The sequence below is a fragment of the Triturus cristatus genome, chromosome 4_2, assembly GCF_964204655.1.
Source record: "Triturus cristatus chromosome 4_2, aTriCri1.1, whole genome shotgun sequence".
NCBI lineage: Eukaryota > Metazoa > Chordata > Amphibia > Caudata > Salamandridae > Triturus > Triturus cristatus.
In genome coordinates, this window is record NC_140586.1 from 679120866 (window position 1) to 679147109 (window position 26244).

At 45.8% G+C, this 26244-nt stretch overlaps 1 protein-coding gene across 1 annotated transcript in view; it reads left to right on the forward strand.

Moving 5' to 3' along the window:
- The window catches only part of OMA1 (OMA1 zinc metallopeptidase), a 601584-nt gene that overhangs the window by 167818 nt on the left and 407522 nt on the right, over positions 1–26244 (forward strand). The window contains exon 3 of the mRNA XM_085602499.1: positions 24659–24887. Within this exon, the coding sequence (XP_085458625.1) occupies positions 24659–24887 (229 nt within the window). The remainder of the gene's footprint in view (positions 1–24658; positions 24888–26244) is intronic.

Here is a 26244-nt window from a genome sequence, read left to right on the forward strand (position 1 = left end):
TCCTTCGGAGGAGAGACAGTTATCCCTTATCCACAAAGGCAAGCAGATTATCACCAACAATCTGTCTACAGCACGACAGATATCGTCTCTGCTAGGGGCCATGGCATCTTGCATATTCCTGGTGCCCAATGCCAGATTGAGGATGCGTCCTCTCCAACAAGATCTGGAGGACAAATGGGACCAAAGGAATTCACTGTGGTAGGAAACAGTCTGTTTTTCCTCAGCGGCCAGGCAGTCAATCAAGTGGTGGTTGAAGCCACTCAATCTACAGGTGGGACTTCCTTTTCATCAAGAACCCCCATCTCAGACGCTGATCACCGGCGCATCCCTGCAGGGTTGGGTGCGCATCTGGGATCCCTACAGACCCAAGGACTGTGGTCCAGCAGCGAACGGTTGTACCACATCAACATGCTAGAACTCAGGGCAGTCCACCTAGCCCTCAAAGCGTTCCTACCCGCAATCAGGACGAGTCCCATTCTAGTACAAACGGACAATACCACCACAATGTACTACCTGAACAAACAGGGGGGTTCTCGATCCAGGACGCTCTCGCTGGAGGCTCAGTCCCTGTGGCACTGGAGCCTAACAAGGAACATTTCGATAAAGGTGGTGCACCTGCCAGGAGAGCTCAACGTCAAAGCGGACTTGCTCAGTCGTCATTTTCAAGATCCAGACGACTGGGTACTCAACGACGAGGTGCTAGAGGACATCTTCAAGGAGTGGGGACGTCCACAAATAGATCTCTTCGCGGATGAAAACAACGCGAAATGCCGAGGCTTCGCCTTAAGATACCATCGGCCACGATCCATAGGGAATGCCCTTTTGATCGATTGGTCAATGATATTTTTGTACGCCTTTCCGCCTCTCCCACTGATCCCCAAAGTGGTGACCAAACTGCAACACTCGTCTGCCAAGATGATCCTCATAGCACCGGACTGGCCGAGGCAGTGGTGGTACACGGATCTCCTCCACATGTCGATCCGACCTCACAAGCGTCTGCCGTGCAGACCGGACTTGTTAACCAAAATGCAGGGGAAGATTTACCATCCCAGTCTTCCCTCGCTCAGCTTAACAGCATGGCTCCTGAAGTCCTCCAGTATGGCCATTTAAACATTCCCCAGGAGTGTATGACCATACTGAAGGAAGCTAGGAGGCCTTCTACAAGATACTCTTATTTCTGTAAGTGGAAGAGGTTTTATGTATGGTGTATTCAACATCAGTATAACCCTACAAAATGTCAAGAGGAAGTGATTTTGCCTTATCTTCTTCACTTAGCCAGGGTGGGGTTGAAATTTTCATCCATTAAAGTTCACCTAGCGGCCATTACAGCATATAGGTGCTCCCCATCTCAGCAGTCATTCTTTAAGCTGCAGGTGGTGAAGGACTTTTTGCAGGGGCTCAAAAAGGTTTACCCCCCAGTAAGGCCTCCCTCGCCTTCTTGGGAGCTGAACTTGGTTCTTTCAAAGCTTATGAGTTCACCTTTCGAGCCCATACATAAAGCTACTTTACAGCACCTTACGTGGAAAACAGCTTTCTTAATAGCTATCACTTCAGCACGTAGGGTGAGTGAAATACAGGCCCTCTGTTCTAAAGAACCCTACATGATTTTTCACCTGAATAGGGTAGTGATGAGAACTCATCCATCTTTTTTACCAAAGGTGGTGTCAGATTTTCATGTTAATCAGACTATCTCCTTACCAACCTTTTTTTCCCAACCCCTCCTCGCCAGCTGAGAGGGCGTTGCACTCTTTAGATGTTAAGCGGGTTCTAAAATTCTACCTAGATAGGACTAAAGCTGTCAGGAAATCTGACCAATTGTTTGTAAACTATGGTGCTGTCCGCACAGGTTTTGCTGCATCTAAGCGTTCCATTGCTAGGTGGATTGTGTCAGGCATTAAATTGGCTTACCAACTGGCGCAGAAGCCGCTGGTTGCTCGACCTAAAGCGCATTCCACAAGAGGAAAAGCGGCTACTGCTGCTTTTCTCAATAATGCCCCAGTCTCCGAGATCTGCAAAGCAGCCACTTGGAAATCTGTCCATACATTTACGAGGCATTATTGTCTGGACTCGGACACCAGAGCAGACACTCAAGTAGGACAAGCCTCCTTGAGGAATCTGTTCAATAACTGAATTTGTCAATGGTTTTACTCCATGTATAGTGCAGTTCTCATTTGCCTGCAGGTGGAAGGTGGGCTTGCTATTCTATTCAGTGCTTTTGACTATTGATGAGGATCCCCTGGAAGAGAAGGATAAATTACTTACCTGTAATCCTAGTTCTCTTCCAGGGGTATCCTCATCAAAGTCATAAGCAACCCACCCGCCGCCCCAGGCAAATATGAGGAGTGGATTATTTAACATGGAGGAAGCATATCTTTGTGTTTATGACTACGGTCCCGCAAAGAACAACTGACCCAACTGTCACCCCTGAGGCATGATGGGATATTGGAGTCAGGGCTGCCTTAAAGGCACGGTGCCAGTTTTTACCTGTACAAGGCTTTTCAGTCTCTATGGTATTGTATTGCAATGCAGCCTGCAGGCTAACAATGTTTTGTGGATCTGTGTTTTGCACAGTGTTCTCTTTTCTTTATCATGAGTTTTTTACCTCATAAAAAAAAGAAAAAAGAGATTTAGGTGTATTATTATACCTATGGTGCATTATTGGATATTTGTGTCTACATTGTCTAGCCTTCTATGGGGGCTACATTTGCTTGGGAAAAAATAATATATGTTTATACATATACAGAGCTGTATATATATGTTCTTCATATACAATTTTATTATTTCCGGGGTCCCCGCACATGGGCGGGAATATTCAGTGCTTATGACTTTGATGAGGATACCCCTGGAAGAGAACTAGGATTACAGGTAAGTAACTTATCCATACTAAGTTTACATTCAATTAATATACAGTTTCGGTTTATTGACTACCCATGACCCAGCAGTCTACTCTTGGACTTCCCCCAATAATTTTATCTTGCGATGCCCCTTGTTTAGTGCTGCATTGCTCTTGAGCTAAGTTCACTCTCTACAAATACCAACACATGGATAAAAATATATTTACATAATGTGTTGTTCTGCTTGGGTTTTCGGATCAGATAGAACCCGCTCATCAGAGCCTCACTAACCCAGCCAGAACGTTACCCCCTCCCCCTCCCTAGGGCCTATTTACAATAGGTAACCACATATATCTACCACCTAAGGACAGGGAATTCCTACTATACATACCAAGACCTCTTATAATCGGCGGCCTCGCGATCCTATACGGATCCAGACCTCTCTGCCCATACGACAGTATCACAAGTGGCGGCCTCGCGATCCCATACGGATTCAGAACTCTCTACCCAGACGGCAGTCTCAGCACAAGTGGCGGCCTCGCGATCCCATACGAATCCAGACCTCTCTACCCAGACGGCAGTCTCAGCACAAGTGGCGGCCTCGCGATCCCATACGAATCCAGACCTCTCTACCCAGACGGCAGTCTCAGCACAAGTGGCGGCCTCGCGATCCCATACGAATCCAGACCTCTCTACCCAGACGGCAGTCTCAGCACAATCGGCGGCCTCGCGATCCCATACGGATCCAGACCTCTCTACCCAGACGGCAGTCTCAGCACAAGTGGCGGCCTCGCGATCCCATACGAATCCAGACCTCTCTACCCAGACGGCAGTCTCAGCACAAGTGGCGGCCTCGCGATCCCATACGAATCCAGACCTCTCTACCCAGACGGCAGTCTCAGCACAAGTGGCGGCCTCGCGATCCCATACGAATCCAGACCTCTCTACCCAGACGGCAGTCTCAGCACAAGTGGCGGCCTCGCGATCCCATACAAATCCAGACCTCTCTACCCAGACGGCAGTCTCAGCACAAGTGGCGGCCTCGCGATCCCATACGAATCCAGACCTCTCTACCCAGACGGCAGTCTCAGCACAATCGGCGGCCTCGCGATCCCATACGGATCCAGACCTCTCTACCCAGACGACAGTTCATACGACAGTTCATCCTATGATCACCATAACATACAAAAAGGGAATCAGTCTCACTATTCATCAGATCACACAAGGACTGCCAGTTCGAGCATAGCCTGTTCTCCGGTTCGAGGGGCTCCTCTCTCCCTTATTCAGTTACCACTTACCTGATCAGGGTTAACATCTGTTCATGTAGCCGCAGCTGACTAGAAGAATAGGCTACCCTCTCATACAAGAACACGCAGCACATGTTGGTTCACTACAAACTGGGTACTTTATTACTCATTACATACGCAATCACATAACATTACAATATAACACATAACCTGCAAAGAAAAGTGAAAGATTAAGTTGTGCACTCTAATGAGAAAGGGTCGACATCACCTTAGTAGTGTGTAGCCTGCACTCAGTGGTCATCTAGGTTCCCTTCTCGTCTGTGCCTCGGCTCGCCTGGAAGTCACACCTCCGCAGTCACGGATACACGTCTGCACCACTATGCGCTGTTCCCTTCACCCTTCTCCGAGTCACTGGGACCTCTTCCTTATCGGCTACTCTCTCCTCTCTGGCTATTCTGCTAGGAGAGTATCTGTCTCTCGGTTTTTCTCCGCCTCCAAGATGGCGTCTGTCTTCCCTGGAATAAGTAGTAGCTTTACTGCTAACGGCTAGATGCCGCCTACGGACTGAACATGTAACTGCCTCAGACTTTCACTAATATAGAGGTGCGTTTCCTCATGGAAAATTCCGGCCCGTAACCTGCCGCCCACCAAATTCTTGTACCTCCCCGTACCAAGGACACGTTCCCAGCCGGCCGGCCTGATGTAGTGTCTTCGGCATGAAGAAAAATACAATCCTTCGATAAGGGCCGGCCTGAACCGGTTCTCTCCAAGCGAATAACACCTCATAACTAAAACATTACATTTGACCTAGAAGCATCCCAAGCTGCCGGAGCAGAAAGAAAGATGGAGTCTCGCCCGTTTGAGGCCTACCAGGCCTGAATTCAGCACGGCTCCATGAAATACCCTCACTACAGGACAGGTTATCCCTAATACTAACGAATCTATCCCCTAGGCTATGTGTGCAAGCCCTGATCTATGGGGAAGAGCACAGGATCATGTCGAAGTGCCTAGTAAATAGGCTCCATTCACTACTCTAACCCTTAGACTTGAATGGTAAGAGACTGAAGTCACATTCAATCACCTTTCCTCACAAGAAGGCCGGGAAAATCGAGCAGAACATTTCACCCTTGACTTCAGTCTATTATACATCCATTAAACAGAACTAATATCTGTGGAAGAATAATATGAAACAAAACTAACTGATCTATGTCTAGTACCAGGTGTGCAGAATTGAAGTAGTGAAGGAATACACTGAATAAAGCAACAGATAGAAATCAAAATGCCGATAGTAACCAGAATACCTCCTAATATCTGACGTAACATATGCAAATCAGGTAACCAATTAAAGAGCCAGTCAAACCAGCCCTGGTCAATGTGTTTTCTAACTTCTTCTGTCAAGTCATGTAGTTTATCAATGTGAGCTTGAATGGATTTTGTATGATCAGACAAGTTAAAACAACAAAGACCCTCAAAATCAGAACAATCGTGTCCATGTTTAAGCAAAAGATAATCAATGGCCGCTCGATTTTGCAAGATAGCTCTACGTTCACCCTGGGCGTCTAATAGCATGTCAGACAGGACTGTAGAAGTATGATTAATGGATTTTACCATCCAGCAGGCCATTTTCCCAATAGATTTGGCATTATAAACTGCCAAAGCAGGAACACCAACAATTGAAATAGCCAGGCTAAGGTATTCAGACTTGGAATATAAATGCAAAGATGAGTCACAATCCTCCTGTAACCTCACTGTATCTCGAATCACACGAGAGTTGGCATTCGGATGTGATGAAAACATTAACAAGCTCAGTCTAGTAATGGCACAAGGGCCTCCAGAAATATTTGCGGGGATATATGGCCAGGAAGTATTACCACATGAGAAAAGCCATCCGGCAGGTAGTAACATCGTGCGATAATGACTGGGGGTAACTACCAAACTCTTGCAAGTCATGTTATTCTGAACAGAAGTACATGTTTTCGGTGTCCTTTGAAGGCACAAAGTTCGTTCATGAGCGGTGAATGAAGTGGCACCTTTCAATCTTAAACGCATACATTCAGAAATCGCACTAGGATCACAAGTAAGGAAAAAACACAAATCACCCTGTGTGATATTATAGGTAACTATTTGGGACTGGATGGGGGGTATCGGGTCTGACAGTACAGTACACAAGGGGCAATACTCATGGGTAGCAAAATCGCCCAGAAGAACATTGGGGCGAGCATTCGATATATTGAAAATATGAGTCAAAGTCTCCAATGAAGCAGGGACAGCAACTAAACAAGTCGCTAGAATGTCAGTCACCGATCTCATCGGTGTCAAGCAGAAATGAGGGGCTTTAGTCACTCGTTTGGCTAACGTAGTCCAAAAGTTCGACGACGAATCCCACGCAGCGAAGGAACGCGACACTCGGGTTCTCAACTCAGCCCGGGTTGATGGGATCCCTCCTCTCTCGTCGTACTAGCCCAAAAGGAGTCCAACGCCGACACATCCTGCAGCAACAATCCAAAGAATGATCTGAAAGAGAATCAAATACAGGCATTATTCATTCTCGTAAGTAACATTTGTCAGCCGGGACTGCTTCCCAGCTATCTTTCCCTGGTCTCATAACTAAAATGGTGTTGTCTTGACCGGTTGCAATGACCTCTGCTTGTTCAGGGGGATTCTTAGGCGACTGCACCCAAACTCTGGCCCCAGGATTATCTGTGGAGCCAAAACCTTTCTGGCCTCGTACAGTTAGCAACGTTGGGGCAGTGCCTTTTGTGATCTCACCACTGAAAACAGGCATTATTAGCAATTGAGCCACTCGGTCAGTTTGATGTATCAGTAAGTCAACCTCACTGCTATTCAGCAGGAGCACCTTAATCTCTCCCTGATAATCACCGTCAATGATTCCTCCAAGCACCTGAACGCCTTTTACAGCCAGCCCCGATCTAGGGGCGATTAATCCGAAATTCCCAGTTGGTATATGAACACCAACACCAGTTTCAATGATGACTTGATTCTTACTTTTTATAACGGTGTCATCCATGGCATGCAAGTCTAAACCTGCCGACCCTGGGGTCGCTCTACATGGAGCCAAAGCTCCGGGAGTAATTTCCCAGTACATCACAGTCTCTCTGATTTCATTGGGCTTAGCATCAACATTCGGAGGAAACAAACGCATAAGTGGGGATTCAGCATTTAGAAAAGGACGGTTATTCAAAATCAATAGCGCTTGAGGCAAAAAGTCTCGCCAATTCTTATACTTGTCATCTGTTAATTTACGTAACTGATCTTTCAGCAGGCCATTCAACCTCTCCACAAGACCCGAGGCCTGTGGATAATATGGTATATGAAACACCCATTCAATATTGTTTTCCACACAGAATTCCTGTACCAATCTTCCACGAAAATGGGATGCATTATCAGATTGAATTTGGAATGGCACACCATAATACATCATAATCAATTCCAATGTTTTAATAGTATTCAATTGGGTAGCTTGCTTACAGGGAAGGGCCACCAGCAGGCCACTGTATGTATCAACAATAGTGCAAACATATTGACAATTCCTACTCATAGGAAGTGGACCGATGTAATCAATCTGCCAAATTTGAGCGGGCAATTTCCCGCGATGTAAATGACCTTTAACAATTTGGGGCACTTTGCGCTGCCTGATATGCTGACAAATGGGACAATGTAGAATAACATTTTTGATTAAATCTAGGGGAATATAGATTCCTCGATCAGCAGCCCACCTGCTAGTGGCTTTCTCTCCAAAGTGTCCTGCTTTCTGGTGGGCCCATTTCGCCAATCCCGCAATATCAGAATCTTGCCTGTCCACCACTGCCTCAGCAATTTTAGATTTCTCATCTGCAATGTTATGAAAGAATTGGTCAAGAGAGTCTATCGGGGTATGAGCATCCACATGGAAGATTGTAACAGTACTCTGTGGGAGCATTTCCCAAATCTCCTGCTATAATTCTTTTCCCCACAGTTCTTTTGAATGCAATTTCCAACTATGGGAATGCCAAGTCGGTAACCAAACTGCCAGTCCATTGGCAGTAGACCAAGAATCGGTGAAAATATGACATGTGCCAGGTAACTCTTGTTTCAGAACTTGATAAACAGCATAGAGGTCAGCAAATTGACTGCTCTTACCCTCACCAGTTGTACTCAGCAATTTTTGTGTGATCGGATTATAGGACACCGCCTTCCAATGCCGTTTCGTCCCTATGAACCTTGCTGAACCATCCGTAAACCAGACATGGTTTCTGTCCTCCGCGGACAAATCATCAAAAGGTCTACCCCACTTAACAGGAGACTCCTGTACTAAAGGTACGGAACATTCACTCTCAGTCTCAGTCGATGGCGCCCGCGCCACCTGCTCATGCAAAGATGCAACTCCTTTTTGTCCCACACGTGCCCTGTCTTGTATTTACCATTTCCATTTAATCACACTCGCCTCTTGAGCGTGTCCAATTCGGTGAGTTTTCGGCGAACTCATAACCCACTGCATGATAGGAATTTCAGGTCGCAAAACTATATCATGTCCCAAAGTCAATTGCTCGGTATCCACCAGAGCCCAATAACATGCAAGTAACTGTTTCTCAAAAGGTGTATAACGCTCACCAGCATCAGGTAACTTTTTGGTCCAGACACCTAACGGTACTCTACTCTTGCCTTGTTTCTGCCACAAACTCCAATTCGCATAAAGGCCTTGTACAGACACATTCAAATCCACATCACCATCACATACAGGCCATAAATCCAGAGCATGCTGAATTGCTTCTTTTGCCAGACTGAACGCATCTTGCTGTGGTTTATCCCATTCAAATGCATTCTTTTTACAAGTGACATGGTACAAAGGGGCCAATATTTGACTCAAATGAGGAATATGCTGGCGCCAAAAACCAAACAAACCAATGAAGCTTTGGGCTTCTTTCCTATTCCTCGGAACTGCAAAATCAAGAATTTTCTGTTTAACCTGAGGGATCACTTCTCGGTGCCCCTCATGCCAATTAATACCCAAAAATTTCACAGCCTGGGACGGACCTTGTAATTTATCCGGGTTGATTTCCCAACCTTTCTCACGCAGGCACTCAATGATTCTGTCCAATTGGGTCTGAACTTCCTCTTGTGTTTCGCCTTGGATCAAAATATCATCAATATAGTGACATATCTGAATTTGCGGATGAACCGGTACCTCAGCCAAATGCTCTGCCACCAGCCGGTGACATATCGTAGGACTATGCACATAGCCCTGGGGAAGACTTCTAAACGTCATCTGACGCCCGTTCCACGTAAAACTGAATTGTTCCTGACACTCAGGGGCAATCGGAATCGAAAAGAAAGCATTAGCAATATCAATGGACGCATACCATGTACCTGGATGTTTTTGGATTCTTTCAATTAGGGTAATAACATCCGGTACTGCAACAGTCAAAGAGGGTGTGTGTCTATTCAATTCTCGATAATCAACAGTCATGCGCCAAGAATTATCACTCTTACGTACAGGCCAAACAGGATTATTCCAAGCAGAAGTAACTGGGGTTATAACTCCTGCATCCACCAACTCCTGAATAGTGGTACTAATCTCTTCATGACCACCTGGAATACGATACTGCTTCTGACAAACCACTTTTGTCGCCTGGGGAACTTTTATGGGGGGCATTCTTAAACGACCAACCCGTACAGGCCTGGACGATATATAATGTTTAGTTCCAAATTGGTAACATCCATCATCTAAGTGCAAAGTCATTCCTTTCAAAATATCAATTCCAATTATGAATTCTAAGAGTGGCACCACTAATACAGAGTATTCTTTTCTAGGAATTCTACCTATTCTCATTTCAAGTAAAGTTTGAACTGCGGGAGTTTCCTTTCCACCTAATCCGGTAATTGTAAAAGGCTGACCTTTAAACTTCTTTGATTTTCCATGAATAAGAGTGGCCTCCGCTCCTGTATCTACCAATGCTCGGGCCCTTTGGACATTACGATGTCTCCAATAAATATCAATATCTACATAGGGTCTATTATCTCTGTGAGCCCATCTGTGTACTGGAGCTTGACCTATTTCCTAGTCATTTTTACTGCGTTCTGTGTACCAGGATAAATCAGGATAAAGACTCTCACGTTTCTCAGGTATCGATACCTCCTGTTCATATCCATCTCTATTACGAAATGGATTCCTGTCCTCTGCATTGTACTGCGGGTTTCGATCGGCCAATCTGTGTCGATCCTCTCTCCTTCTCAACTCAGGGATTGATCCCTATCATCTCTACGTCTGCTGTTAACATAATCATCTCTCCCCCTTTCTCTTTCCCCCTCTCTCTCTCTGTCTCTCTCATGACGGGGGGACAAATCACGTACATAACGTCGATCATCACGACGATTAGAGCGCCCACGGCGGTCGTCATCACCGCTACCGTCAGAAAAACCACGATCACACTCAGTCGTCCGAACACGCCAGGCACCCTCCTTTCGATCCAAGCCACGTTTGCGAAACATTTCCCACAAACGAGGAGTAGTCTCACCGTCAATGTCCTCCTTCCGCACACCATCGGCCATAAGACCAAAAAACATATCACGTCTAGTAAGTTTATTGTCACCAGGAGTACGAGTGTCAGGCCGGGACTGCCGTTCAGGTTTAAACCACTCACCCAACTCACCGAGTTGGCGTACCGATTCCAGCACCATAGATAACATGTTACCAGTCTGATTAATCAATAAAGTCATCATGACCTGCTTATAAGCAACAGGTGAAGAACGAATAATACGATTCCGCACAGAAGATGTCAACAAACCATCAAGCAACCTGTCAGCAGTATTCAGAAAAATTGCCGTTTTCATCACCTCCTCTTTGAGACGTTGTGCAGCATCGCGCAAAGTATACAACGGTTTGTCATTCACAGGCCAGTCAGACTCAGTAGGATATTTTTGATTACAACCCTCAGTCGCCAATTGAAGCAAAGTAATTTGACCACCACCATTAAAGTTACGAAAATGATCCTGTACAGTAGAATCCGAACTCAAGGAACAAAACTTCAAACAATCGCCAGCATCCAACATAATGCCAGCAGCGCCCAGTTCATAAAGGCGCACCATCCATGTGAGTAAGGTCTCACCAGCTCGCTGCCGAAATCGCTGCAAAATATCACTAATTTCTTGTTGAGTAAAATCCTCCAAAGAGTCTAAAGCAATACCATTCGGAGCACCGGGAGCCTGCTGCAACTTCCGCCGAAAAACTGGATGCACCGAGACCGCGGGACGAGCATCACAAGGAGCTCGATCAGTACACGTAGAGGAACAATCAGTGTAAGAAGCATCGACCCCACTCGAAGGACGAGCGCAATCACGGGGTGCACCATCAGAGGCGCAAGAAGCAGACTTACAATCACGGCCGGAGCGAGAGGACTCGCGCTTGGCAGACTCCTCACCCGAGGAACGAGAATCACTCGAGTTCCAGATATTACCATCCCATTCATCAGGATTCCAATCCAGTCCGGCTTTCGCCACGACCAGACGCACCTTTCGCGTCGAAACCCGACCACGCCGATTCTTGTATTTATAACGAGCAATTCGCACAGCCGCCCTCTCGGCAATAGTTTGGTACGTCTCAAGTTTGTCAGCAAGCAACTTATTTTGACACCGCAACAAAGTATGAGCATTCTGAATCTCAACAAAGTTCGCTTCCACATCCTTATGCAATTTCTGTAACTTCAACAACCTCTCATGCAGAATCCTGTACGCAGACAGAACAATCCAACCTCTGCGCCCCAAAACGGGAAGCTCATCACCCTTAGATACCGGCGCCTTCTGTAAACAAGTAATCACATTAGCCGGCTCCGCCAGCTCCAAAAAAGAATTCCAATTCTCACTCAAACCAGTAGAAGCAGCCCACTCACGGGCTAAAGCTTCATAAGGCGTTGAATCCCAGCCGGGAATATCAACGGGCAACTTAAAAGTAGATTTCGACTTTCTAGAAAACATCTCGGAAAAGAAAGAAAAAAAAAACTATACACACAATTATATACAAATAATATACAAACGAAACCACGCACGCGCCGAAAGCAAACACGATACAACCACAACGCACACAGGTTTCGTAAACGGTTCGTGACGCCAAATGTTCTGCTTGGGTTTTCGGATCAGATAGAACCCGCTCATCAGAGCCTCACTAACCCAGCCAGAACGTTACCCCCTCCCCCTCCCTAGGGCCTATTTACAATAGGTAACCACATATATCTACCACCTAAGGACAGGGAATTCCTACTATACATACCAAGACCTCTTATAATCGGCGGCCTCGCGATCCCATACGGATCCAGACCTCTCTGCCCATACGACAGTATCACAAGTGGCGGCCTCGCGATCCCATACGGATTCAGAACTCTCTACCCAGACGGCAGTCTCAGCACAAGTGGCGGCCTCGCGATCCCATACGAATCCAGACCTCTCTACCCAGACGGCAGTCTCAGCACAATCGGCGGCCTCGCGATCCCATACGGATCCAGACCTCTCTACCCAGACGGCAGTCTCAGCACAAGTGGCGGCCTCGCGATCCCATACGAATCCAGACCTCTCTACCCAGACGGCAGTCTCAGCACAAGTGGCGGCCTCGCGATCCCATACGAATCCAGACCTCTCTACCCAGACGACAGTTCATACGACAGTTCATCCTATGATCACCATAACATACAAAAAGGGAATCAGTCTCACTATTCATCAGATCACACAAGGGCTGCCAGTTCGAGCATAGCCTGTTCTCCGGTTCGAGGGGCTCCTCTCTCCCTTATTCAGTTACCACTTACCTGATCAGGGTTAACATCTGTTCATGTAGCCGCAGCTGACTAGAAGAATAGGCTACCCTCTCATACAAGAACACGCAGCACATGTTGGTTCACTACAAACTGGGTACTTTATTACTCATTACATACGCAATCACATAACATTACAATATAACACATAACCTGCAAAGAAAAGTGAAAGATTAAGTTGTGCACTCTAATGAGAAAGGGTCGACATCACCTTAGTAGTGTGTAGCCTGCACTCAGTGGTCATCTAGGTTCCCTTCTCGTCTGTGCCTCGGCTCGCCTGGAAAGCGTTACAACAAACAAATGATGGACGGAATGCTGACAATGCAGACATTCTCCCCCAGTCAAGAGATCTGGGTTAAATCCATTGTTCTTTTGCCCACTACGCCACCCCAGTTCAGACATGGCCATATGCAAATCAGTCTTGACCCTGTGCCTCATGGGAACAGTCCAGCCCGAACTGCCAAGCCATGTCTTCCCTGGACCGGAATCAAGCATCCTAGGACCGGTTTCTGGCTATCAGCCGTCATCAGCCAGGATAGCTTGACTCCAGTGGCGTAGTGAGCACGGGTCCCACGTCTGGGAATACCCATCCCACTTAGGGCGAAAAGCGTTACAACAAACAAATGATGGACGGAATGCTGACAATGCAGACATTCTCCCCCAGTCAAGAGATCTGGGTTAAATCCATTGTTCTTTTGCCCACTACGCCACCCCAGTTCAGACATGGCCATATGCAAATCAGTCTTGACCCTGTGCCTCATGGGAACAGTCCAGCCCGAACTGCCAAGCCATGTCTTCCCTGGACCGGAATCAAGCATCCTAGGACCGGTTTCTGGCTATCAGCCGTCATCAGCCAGGATAGCTTGACTCCAGTGGCGTAGTGAGCACGGGTCCCACGTCTGGGAATACCCATCCCACTTAGGGCGAAAAGCGTTACAACAAACAAATGATGGACGGAATGCTGACAATGCAGACATTCTCCCCCAGTCAAGAGATCTGGGTTAAATCCATTGTTCTTTTGCCCACTACGCCACCCCAGTTCAGACATGGCCATATGCAAATCAGTCTTGACCCTGTGCCTCATGGGAACAGTCCAGCCCGAACTGCCAAGCCATGTCTTCCCTGGACCGGAATCAAGCATCCTAGGACCGGTTTCTGGCTATCAGCCGTCATCAGCCAGGATAGCTTGACTCCAGTGGCGTAGTGAGCACGGGTCCCACGTCTGGGAATACCCATCCCACTTAGGGCGAAAAGCGTTACAACAAACAAATGATGGACGGAATGCTGACAATGCAGACATTCTCCCCCAGTCAAGAGATCTGGGTTAAATCCATTGTTCTTTTGCCCACTACGCCACCCCAGTTCAGACATGGCCATATGCAAATCAGTCTTGACCCTGTGCCTCATGGGAACAGTCCAGCCCGAACTGCCAAGCCATGTCTTCCCTGGACCGGAATCAAGCATCCTAGGACCGGTTTCTGGCTATCAGCCGTCATCAGCCAGGATAGCTTGACTCCAGTGGCGTAGTGAGCACGGGTCCCACGTCTGGGAATACCCATCCCACTTAGGGCGAAAAGCGTTACAACAAACAAATGATGGACGGAATGCTGACAATGCAGACATTCTCCCCCAGTCAAGAGATCTGGGTTAAATCCATTGTTCTTTTGCCCACTACGCCACCCCAGTTCAGACATGGCCATATGCAAATCAGTCTTGACCCTGTGCCTCATGGGAACAGTCCAGCCCGAACTGCCAAGCCATGTCTTCCCTGGACCGGAATCAAGCATCCTAGGACCGGTTTCTGGCTATCAGCCGTCATCAGCCAGGATAGCTTGACTCCAGTGGCGTAGTGAGCACGGGTCCCACGTCTGGGAATACCCATCCCACTTAGGGCGAAAAGCGTTACAACAAACAAATGATGGACGGAATGCTGACAATGCAGACATTCTCCCCCAGTCAAGAGATCTGGGTTAAATCCATTGTTCTTTTGCCCACTACGCCACCCCAGTTCAGACATGGCCATATGCAAATCAGTCTTGACCCTGTGCCTCATGGGAACAGTCCAGCCCGAACTGCCAAGCCATGTCTTCCCTGGACCGGAATCAAGCATCCTAGGACCGGTTTCTGGCTATCAGCCGTCATCAGCCAGGATAGCTTGACTCCAGTGGCGTAGTGAGCACGGGTCCCACGTCTGGGAATACCCATCCCACTTAGGGCGAAAAGCGTTACAACAAACAAATGATGGACGGAATGCTGACAATGCAGACATTCTCCCCCAGTCAAGAGATCTGGGTTAAATCCATTGTTCTTTTGCCCACTACGCCACCCCAGTTCAGACATGGCCATATGCAAATCAGTCTTGACCCTGTGCCTCATGGGAACAGTCCAGCCCGAACTGCCAAGCCATGTCTTCCCTGGACCGGAATCAAGCATCCTAGGACCGGTTTCTGGCTATCAGCCGTCATCAGCCAGGATAGCTTGACTCCAGTGGCGTAGTGAGCACGGGTCCCACGTCTGGGAATACCCATCCCACTTAGGGCGAAAAGCGTTACAACAAACAAATGATGGACGGAATGCTGACAATGCAGACATTCTCCCCCAGTCAAGAGATCTGGGTTAAATCCATTGTTCTTTTGCCCACTACGCCACCCCAGTTCAGACATGGCCATATGCAAATCAGTCTTGACCCTGTGCCTCATGGGAACAGTCCAGCCCGAACTGCCAAGCCATGTCTTCCCTGGACCGGAATCAAGCATCCTAGGACCGGTTTCTGGCTATCAGCCGTCATCAGCCAGGATAGCTTGACTCCAGTGGCGTAGTGAGCACGGGTCCCACGTCTGGGAATACCCATCCCACTTAGGGCGAAAAGCGTTACAACAAACAAATGATGGACGGAATGCTGACAATGCAGACATTCTCCCCCAGTCAAGAGATCTGGGTTAAATCCATTGTTCTTTTGCCCACTACGCCACCCCAGTTCAGACATGGCCATATGCAAATCAGTCTTGACCCTGTGCCTCATGGGAACAGTCCAGCCCGAACTGCCAAGCCATGTCTTCCCTGGACCGGAATCAAGCATCCTAGGACCGGTTTCTGGCTATCAGCCGTCATCAGCCAGGATAGCTTGACTCCAGATCTCTTGACTGGGGGAGAATGTCTGCATTGTCAGCATTCCGTCCATCATTTGTTTGTTGTAACGCTTTTCGCCCTAAGTGGGATGGGTATTCCCAGACGTGGGACCCGTGCTCACTACGCCACTGGAGTCAAGCTATCCTGGCTGATGACGGCTGATAGCCAGAAACCGGTCCTAGGATGCTTGATTCCGGTCCAGTGAAGACATGGCTTGGCAGTTCGGGCTGGACTGTTCCCATGAGGCACAGGGTCAAGACCGATTTGCATATGGCCATGTCTAAACTGGGGTGGTGTAGTGGGCAAAAGAACGATGGATTTAACCCAGATCTCTTGACTGGGGGAGAATGTCTGCATTGTCAGCATTCCGTCCATCAATTGTTTGTTGTAACGCTTTTCGCCCTAAGTGGGATGGGTATTCCCAGACGTGGGACCCGTGCTCACTACGCCACTGGAGTCAAGCTATCCTGGCTGATGACGGCTGATAGCCAGAAACCGGTCCTAGGATGCTTGATTCCGGTCCAGTGAAGACATGGCTTGGCAGTTCGGGCTGGACTGTTCCCATGAGGCACAGGGTCAAGACCGATTTGCATATGGCCATGTCTAAACTGGGGTGGTGTAGTGGGCAAAAGAACGATGGATTTAACCCAGATCTCTTGACTGGGGGAGAATGTCTGCATTGTCAGCATTCCGTCCATCAATTGTTTGTTGTAACGCTTTTCGCCCTAAGTGGGATGGGTATTCCCAGACGTGGGACCCGTGCTCACTACGCCACTGGAGTCAAGCTATCCTGGCTGATGACGGCTGATAGCCAGAAACCGGTCCTAGGATGCTTGATTCCGGTCCAGTGAAGACATGGCTTGGCAGTTCGGGCTGGACTGTTCCCATGAGGCACAGGGTCAAGACCGATTTGCATATGGCCATGTCTAAACTGGGGTGGTGTAGTGGGCAAAAGAACGATGGATTTAACCCAGATCTCTTGACTGGGGGAGAATGTCTGCATTGTCAGCATTCCGTCCATCAATTGTTTGTTGTAACGCTTTTCGCCCTAAGTGGGATGGGTATTCCCAGACGTGGGACCCGTGCTCACTACGCCACTGGAGTCAAGCTATCCTGGCTGATGACGGCTGATAGCCAGAAACCGGTCCTAGGATGCTTGATTCCGGTCCAGTGAAGACATGGCTTGGCAGTTCGGGCTGGACTGTTCCCATGAGGCACAGGGTCAAGACCGATTTGCATATGGCCATGTCTAAACTGGGGTGGTGTAGTGGGCAAAAGAACGATGGATTTAACCCAGATCTCTTGACTGGGGGAGAATGTCTGCATTGTCAGCATTCCGTCCATCAATTGTTTGTTGTATCGGCTCGCCTGGAAGTCACACCTCCGCAGTCACGGATACACGTCTGCACCACTATGCGCTGTTCCCTTCACCCTTCTCCGAGTCACTGGGACCTCTTCCTTATCGGCTACTCTCTCCTCTCTGGCTATTCTGCTAGGAGAGTATCTGTCTCTCGGTTTTTCTCCGCCTCCAAGATGGCGTCTGTCTTCCCTGGAATAAGTAGTAGCTTTACTGCTAACGGCTAGATGCCGCCTACGGACTGAACATGTAACTGCCTCAGACTTTCACTAATATAGAGGTGCGTTTCCTCATGGAAAATTCCGGCCCGTAACCTGCCGCCCACCAAATTCTTGTACCTCCCCGTACCAAGGACACGTTCCCAGCCGGCCGGCCTGATGTAGTGTCTTCGGCATGAAGAAAAATACAATCCTTCGATAAGGGCCGGCCTGAACCGGTTCTCTCCAAGCGAATAACACCTCATAACTAAAACATTACATTTGACCTAGAAGCATCCCAAGCTGCCGGAGCAGAAAGAAAGATGGAGTCTCTCCCGTTTGAGGCCTACCAGGCCTGAATTTAGCACGGCTCCATGAAATACCCTCACTACAGGACAGGTTATCCCTAATACTAACGAATCTATCCCCTAGGCTATGTGTGCAAGCCCTGATCTATGGGGAAGAGCACAGGATCATGTCGAAGTGCCTAGTAAATAGGCTCCATTCACTACTCTAACCCTTAGACTTGAATGGTAAGAGACTGAAGTCACATTCAATCACCTTTCCTCACAAGAAGGCCGGGAAAATCGAGCAGAACATGTGTACAGAATGTATAAGATATTATAGAGGCGTGGCAGTGGAGGGAGGATATACATGGTGTGGGACAGTGTTGTACAGTGCAGTTTAGGGAAAAATAACGCAGCAGGAAAATTGCGACCCCCTGCATTGTAGGTGGAAGGGGCGCTCTGCAGATTGTGTATGCCACTGCCTGTACCTAGGAGATGGAAAGGAAAGTCTCAATAGTGGTGTGATCATCAAGGGAGTGGTTTTTGCACAAAGATCAGCAAGCTCTTGCAAATGAAAGTGGTTTTCACCACCATCCCCCGGACACTAAGGACCAAAGCGCAAGCCTTCTGTTAGACCTAAAGTGCAAACCTCTTGCTGCTACCCAGGCACACAGAATGTGTCATGTGGGACCTAACAGGGCAGTCCACTCCTGTGTCAATAAACCACATAAACGTTCCGTGGATGTGATAGTTTTGTCGGTTGAAATTTCAAACATGAACTAGTGATCAAACACTTAGTATCACTCCTTGTCAGAAGGCACAGTGAGATTATCACCATGACGTTGATATACCTTTAGTTGGCCCCCTTAATGTATAATGGGGAGGCGCATAATAGTTTATTATCTCCCACCCTTCCTTGATCATTCAGACTACCTACAGAATTTACAGAATTAATGGTGCACCAACAATGGCACCAGAACATGGGAATATGGATCTTAAGACACAAAAGTATGATAATCACAAATTTACTCCACTTCAAACTAAGGATTGTCATCTCAGCCACAGCAAGAGTTGTTGCAATTTCTGTACCAGATTGTGAAATATAAATGGATTACTATGGGATCTATCATGCTGTCACAGCACAAAAGATTTTCAAAAAAGTGCTATCATTGTAGATAAACAATACGATGGTAAGACCCAGGATGACCCGCATCTTGTCCTTGATGAATAAAGAGGAATAGGATTCCTGTAACGATCAGCTGAAGATTAAATAACATGTTGGTCTCTTAAAAATCATAGCCCACTGTGCTACATTTGTAGGGCAGTTGAAAACGGATTCTGCAAATTAATATTCTGTCCTGGAGCAGAACATCAGCATATGCTCTTGGTCGGCAAAACAATAAATACATCGAAAGACTCCCATTGTAAATTGTTCAATGTTAATATTTTCAAACTATTCCACGTTCCGATTTGTCTGAGTGGTATTCGTAAAATGTAACTATTACTCTAAGTCCTGACGTAAATGTCTTGTTTTCACATTAGATTGAGGAGGCATTTAACAAGTAAGGCGTGTTTAGTTCCATCTCCCATCTCGGAAAAAATTGCCTTAAAGCAAGGAAATGTATTCCCTTGTGAGGGAGGACATTGACTAAAAAATGCCAGAAACAAAATTATTGTCCTCTTCAGTATTACTGGCATCTTCTGCATATGTGAAAAATTGTAGCTCATTCATAAAATAATAGAAGATTTGCAATAAAATGAGTAGCTATTGTATGCCATATGCCTTGTGCGACTGACAAGGGCACATGTATCTGAACAGAGGAAAGCTCTGAACAGGGCATCATACAAAGGTATTGGAAAGAATTTTTTTGGGAGCCATATCAAATATGTAATAAAATCGTGTAAGTCTATTAATCAGTGATTCATGATGCTAAGCAAAGATTTCTTCTGAAGTACTTTAGTTGGGGCAATTCAGGCCTTAACCTTAGAAACAATTATCCTTTTTGTAATAGGGCTGACTTCAAGAAGCTGAATTAGTTTTTGCAAGCGGTGTCTTTTCGATCTTTCCATTTGATTCGAGAGATTTGGAGGTTGAGGACCATGGGCCAGAGTAGTAAAACATTTAAAGACGTTTTCGTTTGCTCAGTGTTTGATAACAGTTTATGATTTTTTTTTATGAGAATATGCAGCAGATAGGCTGTAAATGTAAACTTTGTCTTGCCTTTGAGGCTCTTTTATACTTTGTCCAAAGCAATAGTAGGGTTTAACTAAGATTGCAGCAGGTTATTTCACATAAATGAAGTAATCTGGCAGGTTTGTGCCCGTTTTTAGGTCGAGCCTAGCGCAGTGCGCATGCGCTGCACTAGAAAATAATCTATTGGAATCACTTCAGCTTTTCTGCAAACTCGTGCGTGTGGCTAAAAAAAGCCACACGCACGAGTTTGCTGAAAAGCTGAAGTGATTGGCCATCAGAAATTGAAAGCCCGCAATTGGCCAAAGGCGAGTGCATGTCCCGCCTTCTCTATAAACGTTAACTCCCCTGGCCTAGGGAGCTCGGGAGCGAGTAGCAGCGCGGCCGGATGACAGCTGCATTCCTGACATTCCTTGTCTAAAAAACGTGGCCGTGCTTGTTTTTTCTTCAATTTCAGTTCTGTAAAATGCTAAAAGGCGTGTTTTCTCTTGTAGAAGAGTGGACCGGAGCTTGTGCCCATGGTGTTAAAATGACAAAAAAAGTAATACCATTACAAAATGTGCCTCGTAACGCTGCATTAATTGCTTTTTCTTGCTGCATATTTTACCCAGCCCTTCCGCATAAATTGCCCCTCCCCTGCCGTATACGTTCAGTGGCTTTTCGATAACCAAGGAGGAGTGCAGACGTTGACGTAACCTGCTTTTAATTTAGGGTGGACGACTTCGTGAACGGTTGAAGCAGATTTTAACGTCATCAAAGCGAAAACACCAGAGAGTACACAGAACGAGATATTTCAAGATGGGCCGTAGTCGGGAGGGAGCCATAACACCTCACGCAATACTAGGCATTGTCAATATTAATAATTCAAACCATTAAAAAAAAAAATCTTTACTCCCAGTAGATAAGTGACGGTACTCTAGCTAGATAACCAGGAGCTTTTCAAAGCGGTAGAATTTTAGTGGTGCTGAAGCACTATCTACTGTAATTCTACAGAAAGCTGCAGATCGAAAACATGGAGCCAGGATCAGAAACATATGCAGCAGGATTGGCAGCAAGCATGTGGTTTCAGAACTCATGTATCAAAAAAGGCAAAAACTTCCAGGTAAAAAACCATCATGCCTCTGCAAATTTAATTTTTTCAACCTTAAATTGACTTCAGAACAACTCTATACCCCGTTAAAGGTTCGAAAAGCTGTTCTAAACCTCTCCTCGTCATGTAGGAGGTGTAAAAAAATGGACAGTGGTGTAGTTCACCTGCTCTGAAAATGGCAATAAATGGAGGGATAGTGGACAACATTTGGAACAATTTAAAGGAAGACCTGGGGTGGCACAGCTCTTTGACGCTTGCTTTAATCCAATAGTGGCGTTTAATATTGTCTATAGTTTGCGCTATGTATTTCTGCATTGCAAGAGTTTTGGGATACACAGAGGTCTAATTGTCCTGACCGTTACATCTTTGCCTTGTTGCTGCAGTATCAGTACACACTTTCCTCCGGTTACATATTCGTTCTTCATGGTTTAACATGGCAGAGGTTCCATCTTGACACCTATGGTCGAAGCCGGCCCCTGGCAAGGGTCATCCACACAAGCACCAGCTGTGTACTGGCAACAACAGAGGTCTGCTGTGCAGGTAAAAGGAGGCAAAAACTTACTTCTCAACCTGAAGGTTGTGCCAGAAATGTCTCTGCATTCTCCTATACTGTCTCTGCCACTATAGTTTAGGTCATCATTCTGTCAAGATTAGACTATGCTAATGCCCTTGCTTTGGCCTGCTATCTCTTTTTAATGTCCTGCTGCAGCTTATCCAAAACAAAGCAACTGCCTGGAAAACACCCCCACCCTCTCAATCGGAGCGAACCAGCCTTGTGGAAGCTTGCATTAAATTCAAGACTCTGTGCTCCTCTCCGTAGTGGCTCTTGTTGTATGTGTAATTCCCAAGGAGCACCACTTGAGGCAGTAACACATCATACCTACGGAGAGCTTTTAGTTCTCTGTTATTCAAATACCTCTTGTTGGCATACCAAAACAAGCATTGGCATAGCCAATAGGTCTCGCCTTTGGGACCTTATAAGCATATAATTATGCAGCACAATATCCTTGGTGCAACATCAACTGTTGCATAGCTAAACACTAATAAGGTCCCAAAGGCAAGACCTATTGGCTATGCCAATGCTTGTTCCCAATGTATTTGCCATCTTTCTGCAGTTCCCTGCCCAAATCTTTAGTCAAAATCAAACGTGATGGATTTTTTCAAGGCACAATAGAAAATGTTACCTTCTCTGGAGCTGTCATGAATAGCTTTTATGATATCACTCACAGGAATGGATCAGAGGCTGCGTATTGGTTGTAACATTTACTTAAATTTAGGGTTATGGAATTATTATTTTTAAAACAGCTGTTTGTTTTGGAGTTCCAGTCATTCTATCACTTAACAGAAGCAGATTTTAGAAAATGAGAAAATGTACATCATAATATAATTTAGAGGGTGCAGCTGTGAACAATGATGACCTTGCTCAAGCTTCAATGTTTTTTCAGGCTATTTTAGTTTATGTGATCAATTCTTAATTTTCTCAAATTCAGACCACAATCATCAGCTTTATCTATGGGTGCTGAACCCTTTGTGTCTGTAGTTAGGTCAGACTGCAGTTGTCGGGTTCATCTGGGAGGACTGAACTCTGTGTCTCTATAGTTGGGTAACTCACAAGGATTGCTTATAGAGCAGCAAATGTGCTATTCCTAAAGACGCATCTGAACCACTGCTTTCCTGCTCGTAGTGTTAACTCTCTCTCTTCAAAACCACTCGCTATATATTCTTTGGAACATTTTCTTTATACTAACTTATGAACATATAACTGTTAGGTATGGGATTCCTGATTGGCTGAGGTATGCACCCAGGCCGGGCAGGAACCACCACTTTAGTCAGGGTAAGCTAAATACAGACTGAACAATAACCTGTGCTCACCCTCTGGTAGCTTGGCACAGAGTAGCCAGGCTTATCAAAAGTAATTTGTAAAGTACTTATGTAACACATACACAGTAACACAATGAACACACAACAAAAAGACTCCACACAGGTTTAGAAAAATTGATTATTATATTCTGAACAAAACAAGACCATAACAACAAAAATCCAATCTATAGAAGTTGAAATATTGAATTTTAGAAGAATAAATGCAATAAAGTGCTTAGAAGCAAGTAGCGTTAAAAAGGTTACTTTAGGTGATGCTGGACCGGGGCAAAGTCAAAGTTCAGACTGACCATGAAGGAGCGCCAGCAAGCTACAGGACCCACGTAGGGCCCGGTGAACAAAGTTCCTCTCCTGGTCTCAAATAACAAATCAGAGACCCAGTACTTATAACCAAAAGTGCCATTGATGTGGAGGTGACTTCAAAACAGATCTCTAAAGTACAGAAGTATCCTTTTCAACCCAGTCTCGTCTTCCAGACTATCTGTGAGGGGCAATCAGTCCTATGTGTAGGGACAGAACACACCCTAATTAAGTGAAGTGTTAACCCCTCCCTCCCATCCTGCCCAGTCAAGGCCCTTAGAATGCAGATGTATATAGATGAGTACTCAGACACACATATCCTTCCTGTGTTGTGTTTGTATAGATGAAATGCACAAAGTGTAGCTGTCACCCATCCCAGACTTGTATTGGAGACAGGCTATCAGGCACACAGAGAAGTAAGGGTAGAGAAATGTCCACTTTCTAACAGTGACATTTCTAAAACAGTAATTTTAAATCCAACTTCACCAGTGAGGAGGATTTATCATTACCATTCCAAAGATATAAAACATGAAAATGCTACTCCTCTCTGATCAGGAATTACAGCTTCAGAGTGTATTAAGGCATTCCCAATGCTAGTCTGTGAGAAGGATAGACCTCACAGTAGTGAAAAATAAATTTAGGTGTGTGTCACTACCAAGACATTAAACACATAAGTCCTACCTTTTACTTACAAGGGACCTTGCCCTTAGGGTTACTTAGGGCCTACCTTAGGGGTCATGTATATGTAATAAAAGGAGTGTTTGTGGCTTGGCAAGTAGTTTTAAATGCCAAGTAGAATTGGCTATAAACTGAGCACACAGGCCCTGCAACGGCAGGCCTGAGACAGGTTTGAAAGGCTACATATGTGGGAGGTACGATCAGTGCTGCATCCCACTAGCAGCATTTGACTTAAACAGACCCTGGGTACATGTTACACCACTAACTAGTAAATCAAAAATGGCAATCAGGTATACACTAATGTCACCATGTTTAGGGGAGAAGCACATGCACTTTAGCACTAGTTAGCAGTGATAAAGTGCTCATAGTCCTAAAGCCAACAAAAAGAATTGCCAAAAACAGGAGGTGAAAGGCAAAATGTGGGGAAAGACCACCCTAAGGATGACAGATCTCACAACGGATGACAGATCTCACAACGCATCAACCTTCTAAAAAAACTTGAAAATTAAACATGAGGTAATTCATAATCTCTGTCAAAGAAATGCAAAACTTTGCTATTAGTACAAGACATAATGTGCGCACATATTGTCGGATAGCTGCTTTAGTAACGTGGCTTTGGCACAAGATGTTTACCTTGATTTTTAAAGTTCTGATTGTATCTTTTGTTCGCAGGAGTTTTAGAAAATGGTGGAAAGCCCTGCCGCCCAACAAACAGGATCTGTTCAAAGAGAACGTTCGAAGGAACAAATGGAAATTGCTTGCGAGCCTGGGCGCACTTGGAGTTGTTTTTATTCTCTTTTATTTCACTCACTTGGAAGAAAGCCCGATCACTGGACGAAGCCGGTTGCTGGTGTTCAGGAAAGAGCATTATGATTTCCTCACAAAGCTGGAGTACGAAGGCGTACGTAAACTCGTTACTACGTTTATTTGCCCGTCTATTTTATTTGATAAATGAATTGAGGAATGCTTTGACTGACAATTCTGACTGATTAATATTTCTTTCTAATTGGAAATCCCCTGATCTAGGTTCACAGAGTTCACAGTTTTGTGTAATGTCTGTTGGAGTAAATCTCCGGGGAGGGGGAGGAAGGGGTTGTTTTTGCCATTTGCTTGCAAAAAGTTCACGGTCAGCCAAAAACTCGTTTGTGTGTGGGTATTCGCAAACATCTTGCAGGTCATTTGACACCCTGAAGTGAGCGTCTTTTGAGGGTAGGAAAGGGTATGTACCATATTTCATGGAGTTTATGCAAAGCTATTTCTCCACGTGGGAAAAAGAGAAAGTACTTTTGCTAACTTCAGCTGCCTGTACTCCGGCAGCTTTTTTTTTGCTCAGGGCACATTTTATTGGGGACAAGTTGTCAACCAGGATTGTACCTGCGAAATATACATTTTGAGCATAACCTAGGGAATCCTTGACAATTCATAGGCAAGCCAGAGATGTACTCATATGTGTGTATCAGACCCACTATTTCTAAATTATTTGCTGTATGTAGTATAAGAAAATCACATCCTTTGCCAGATGTTTTGCTGTCGCTTGAGTAAAGATAGATGCATGCTTCTAAATCTATGTATGTGGCATTCATATAGCACAGACCTAGCTCAGAAGGCAGTGGAGAGCTACACTGTCAATGGCAAAAAAAAAACAGTCAAGTGCGGATTTGGGGGTACGCTTGCCTCTGAGAGTAATATACACGTAAGTAGCGCTTATGGTATTCCGTGGATCTGTGGTAAATCCCCAAAATCTAAAGCACTTCAGAATACCCTGATGAGAAAACAGGTTCATATTTTGTGTGGATCTCACCATCCAGCCAAAAGTTTTGACACTGAGCAAGGTTTACAATTGATCATTTACAAATATTCTGCTGGTGAAACTACAAACCAAGGTCGTTAGGAGTGCCATACTTCAACCTTGGATTGAAATATGGTCTCAAGGATCAGTGATCCATCTTGAACTTTCTGTAGGTGTGTGGTTCTTTAGAACCATGCTTGAACCAATATGTAGTGTACTGGGCATGCTCCACTACATAATACAGAAACATATCAAAGAATGAATGTCTTGCCTTCTCAAGGGTCTTATCATTTGCTCCCCACCACACTTTTAGTGGTTGACCACCACAGAGCACCTTCATCTATATTTAGGAAAACAAAATGGATAGCCTGCATATGTATATAACTTTAAGTAACTCCTTTATTTTAAATAGGAGTACCCATTAAGCCAGAAGGTTGAGGAATTGATGCCACTTCAATCTGTATACGCA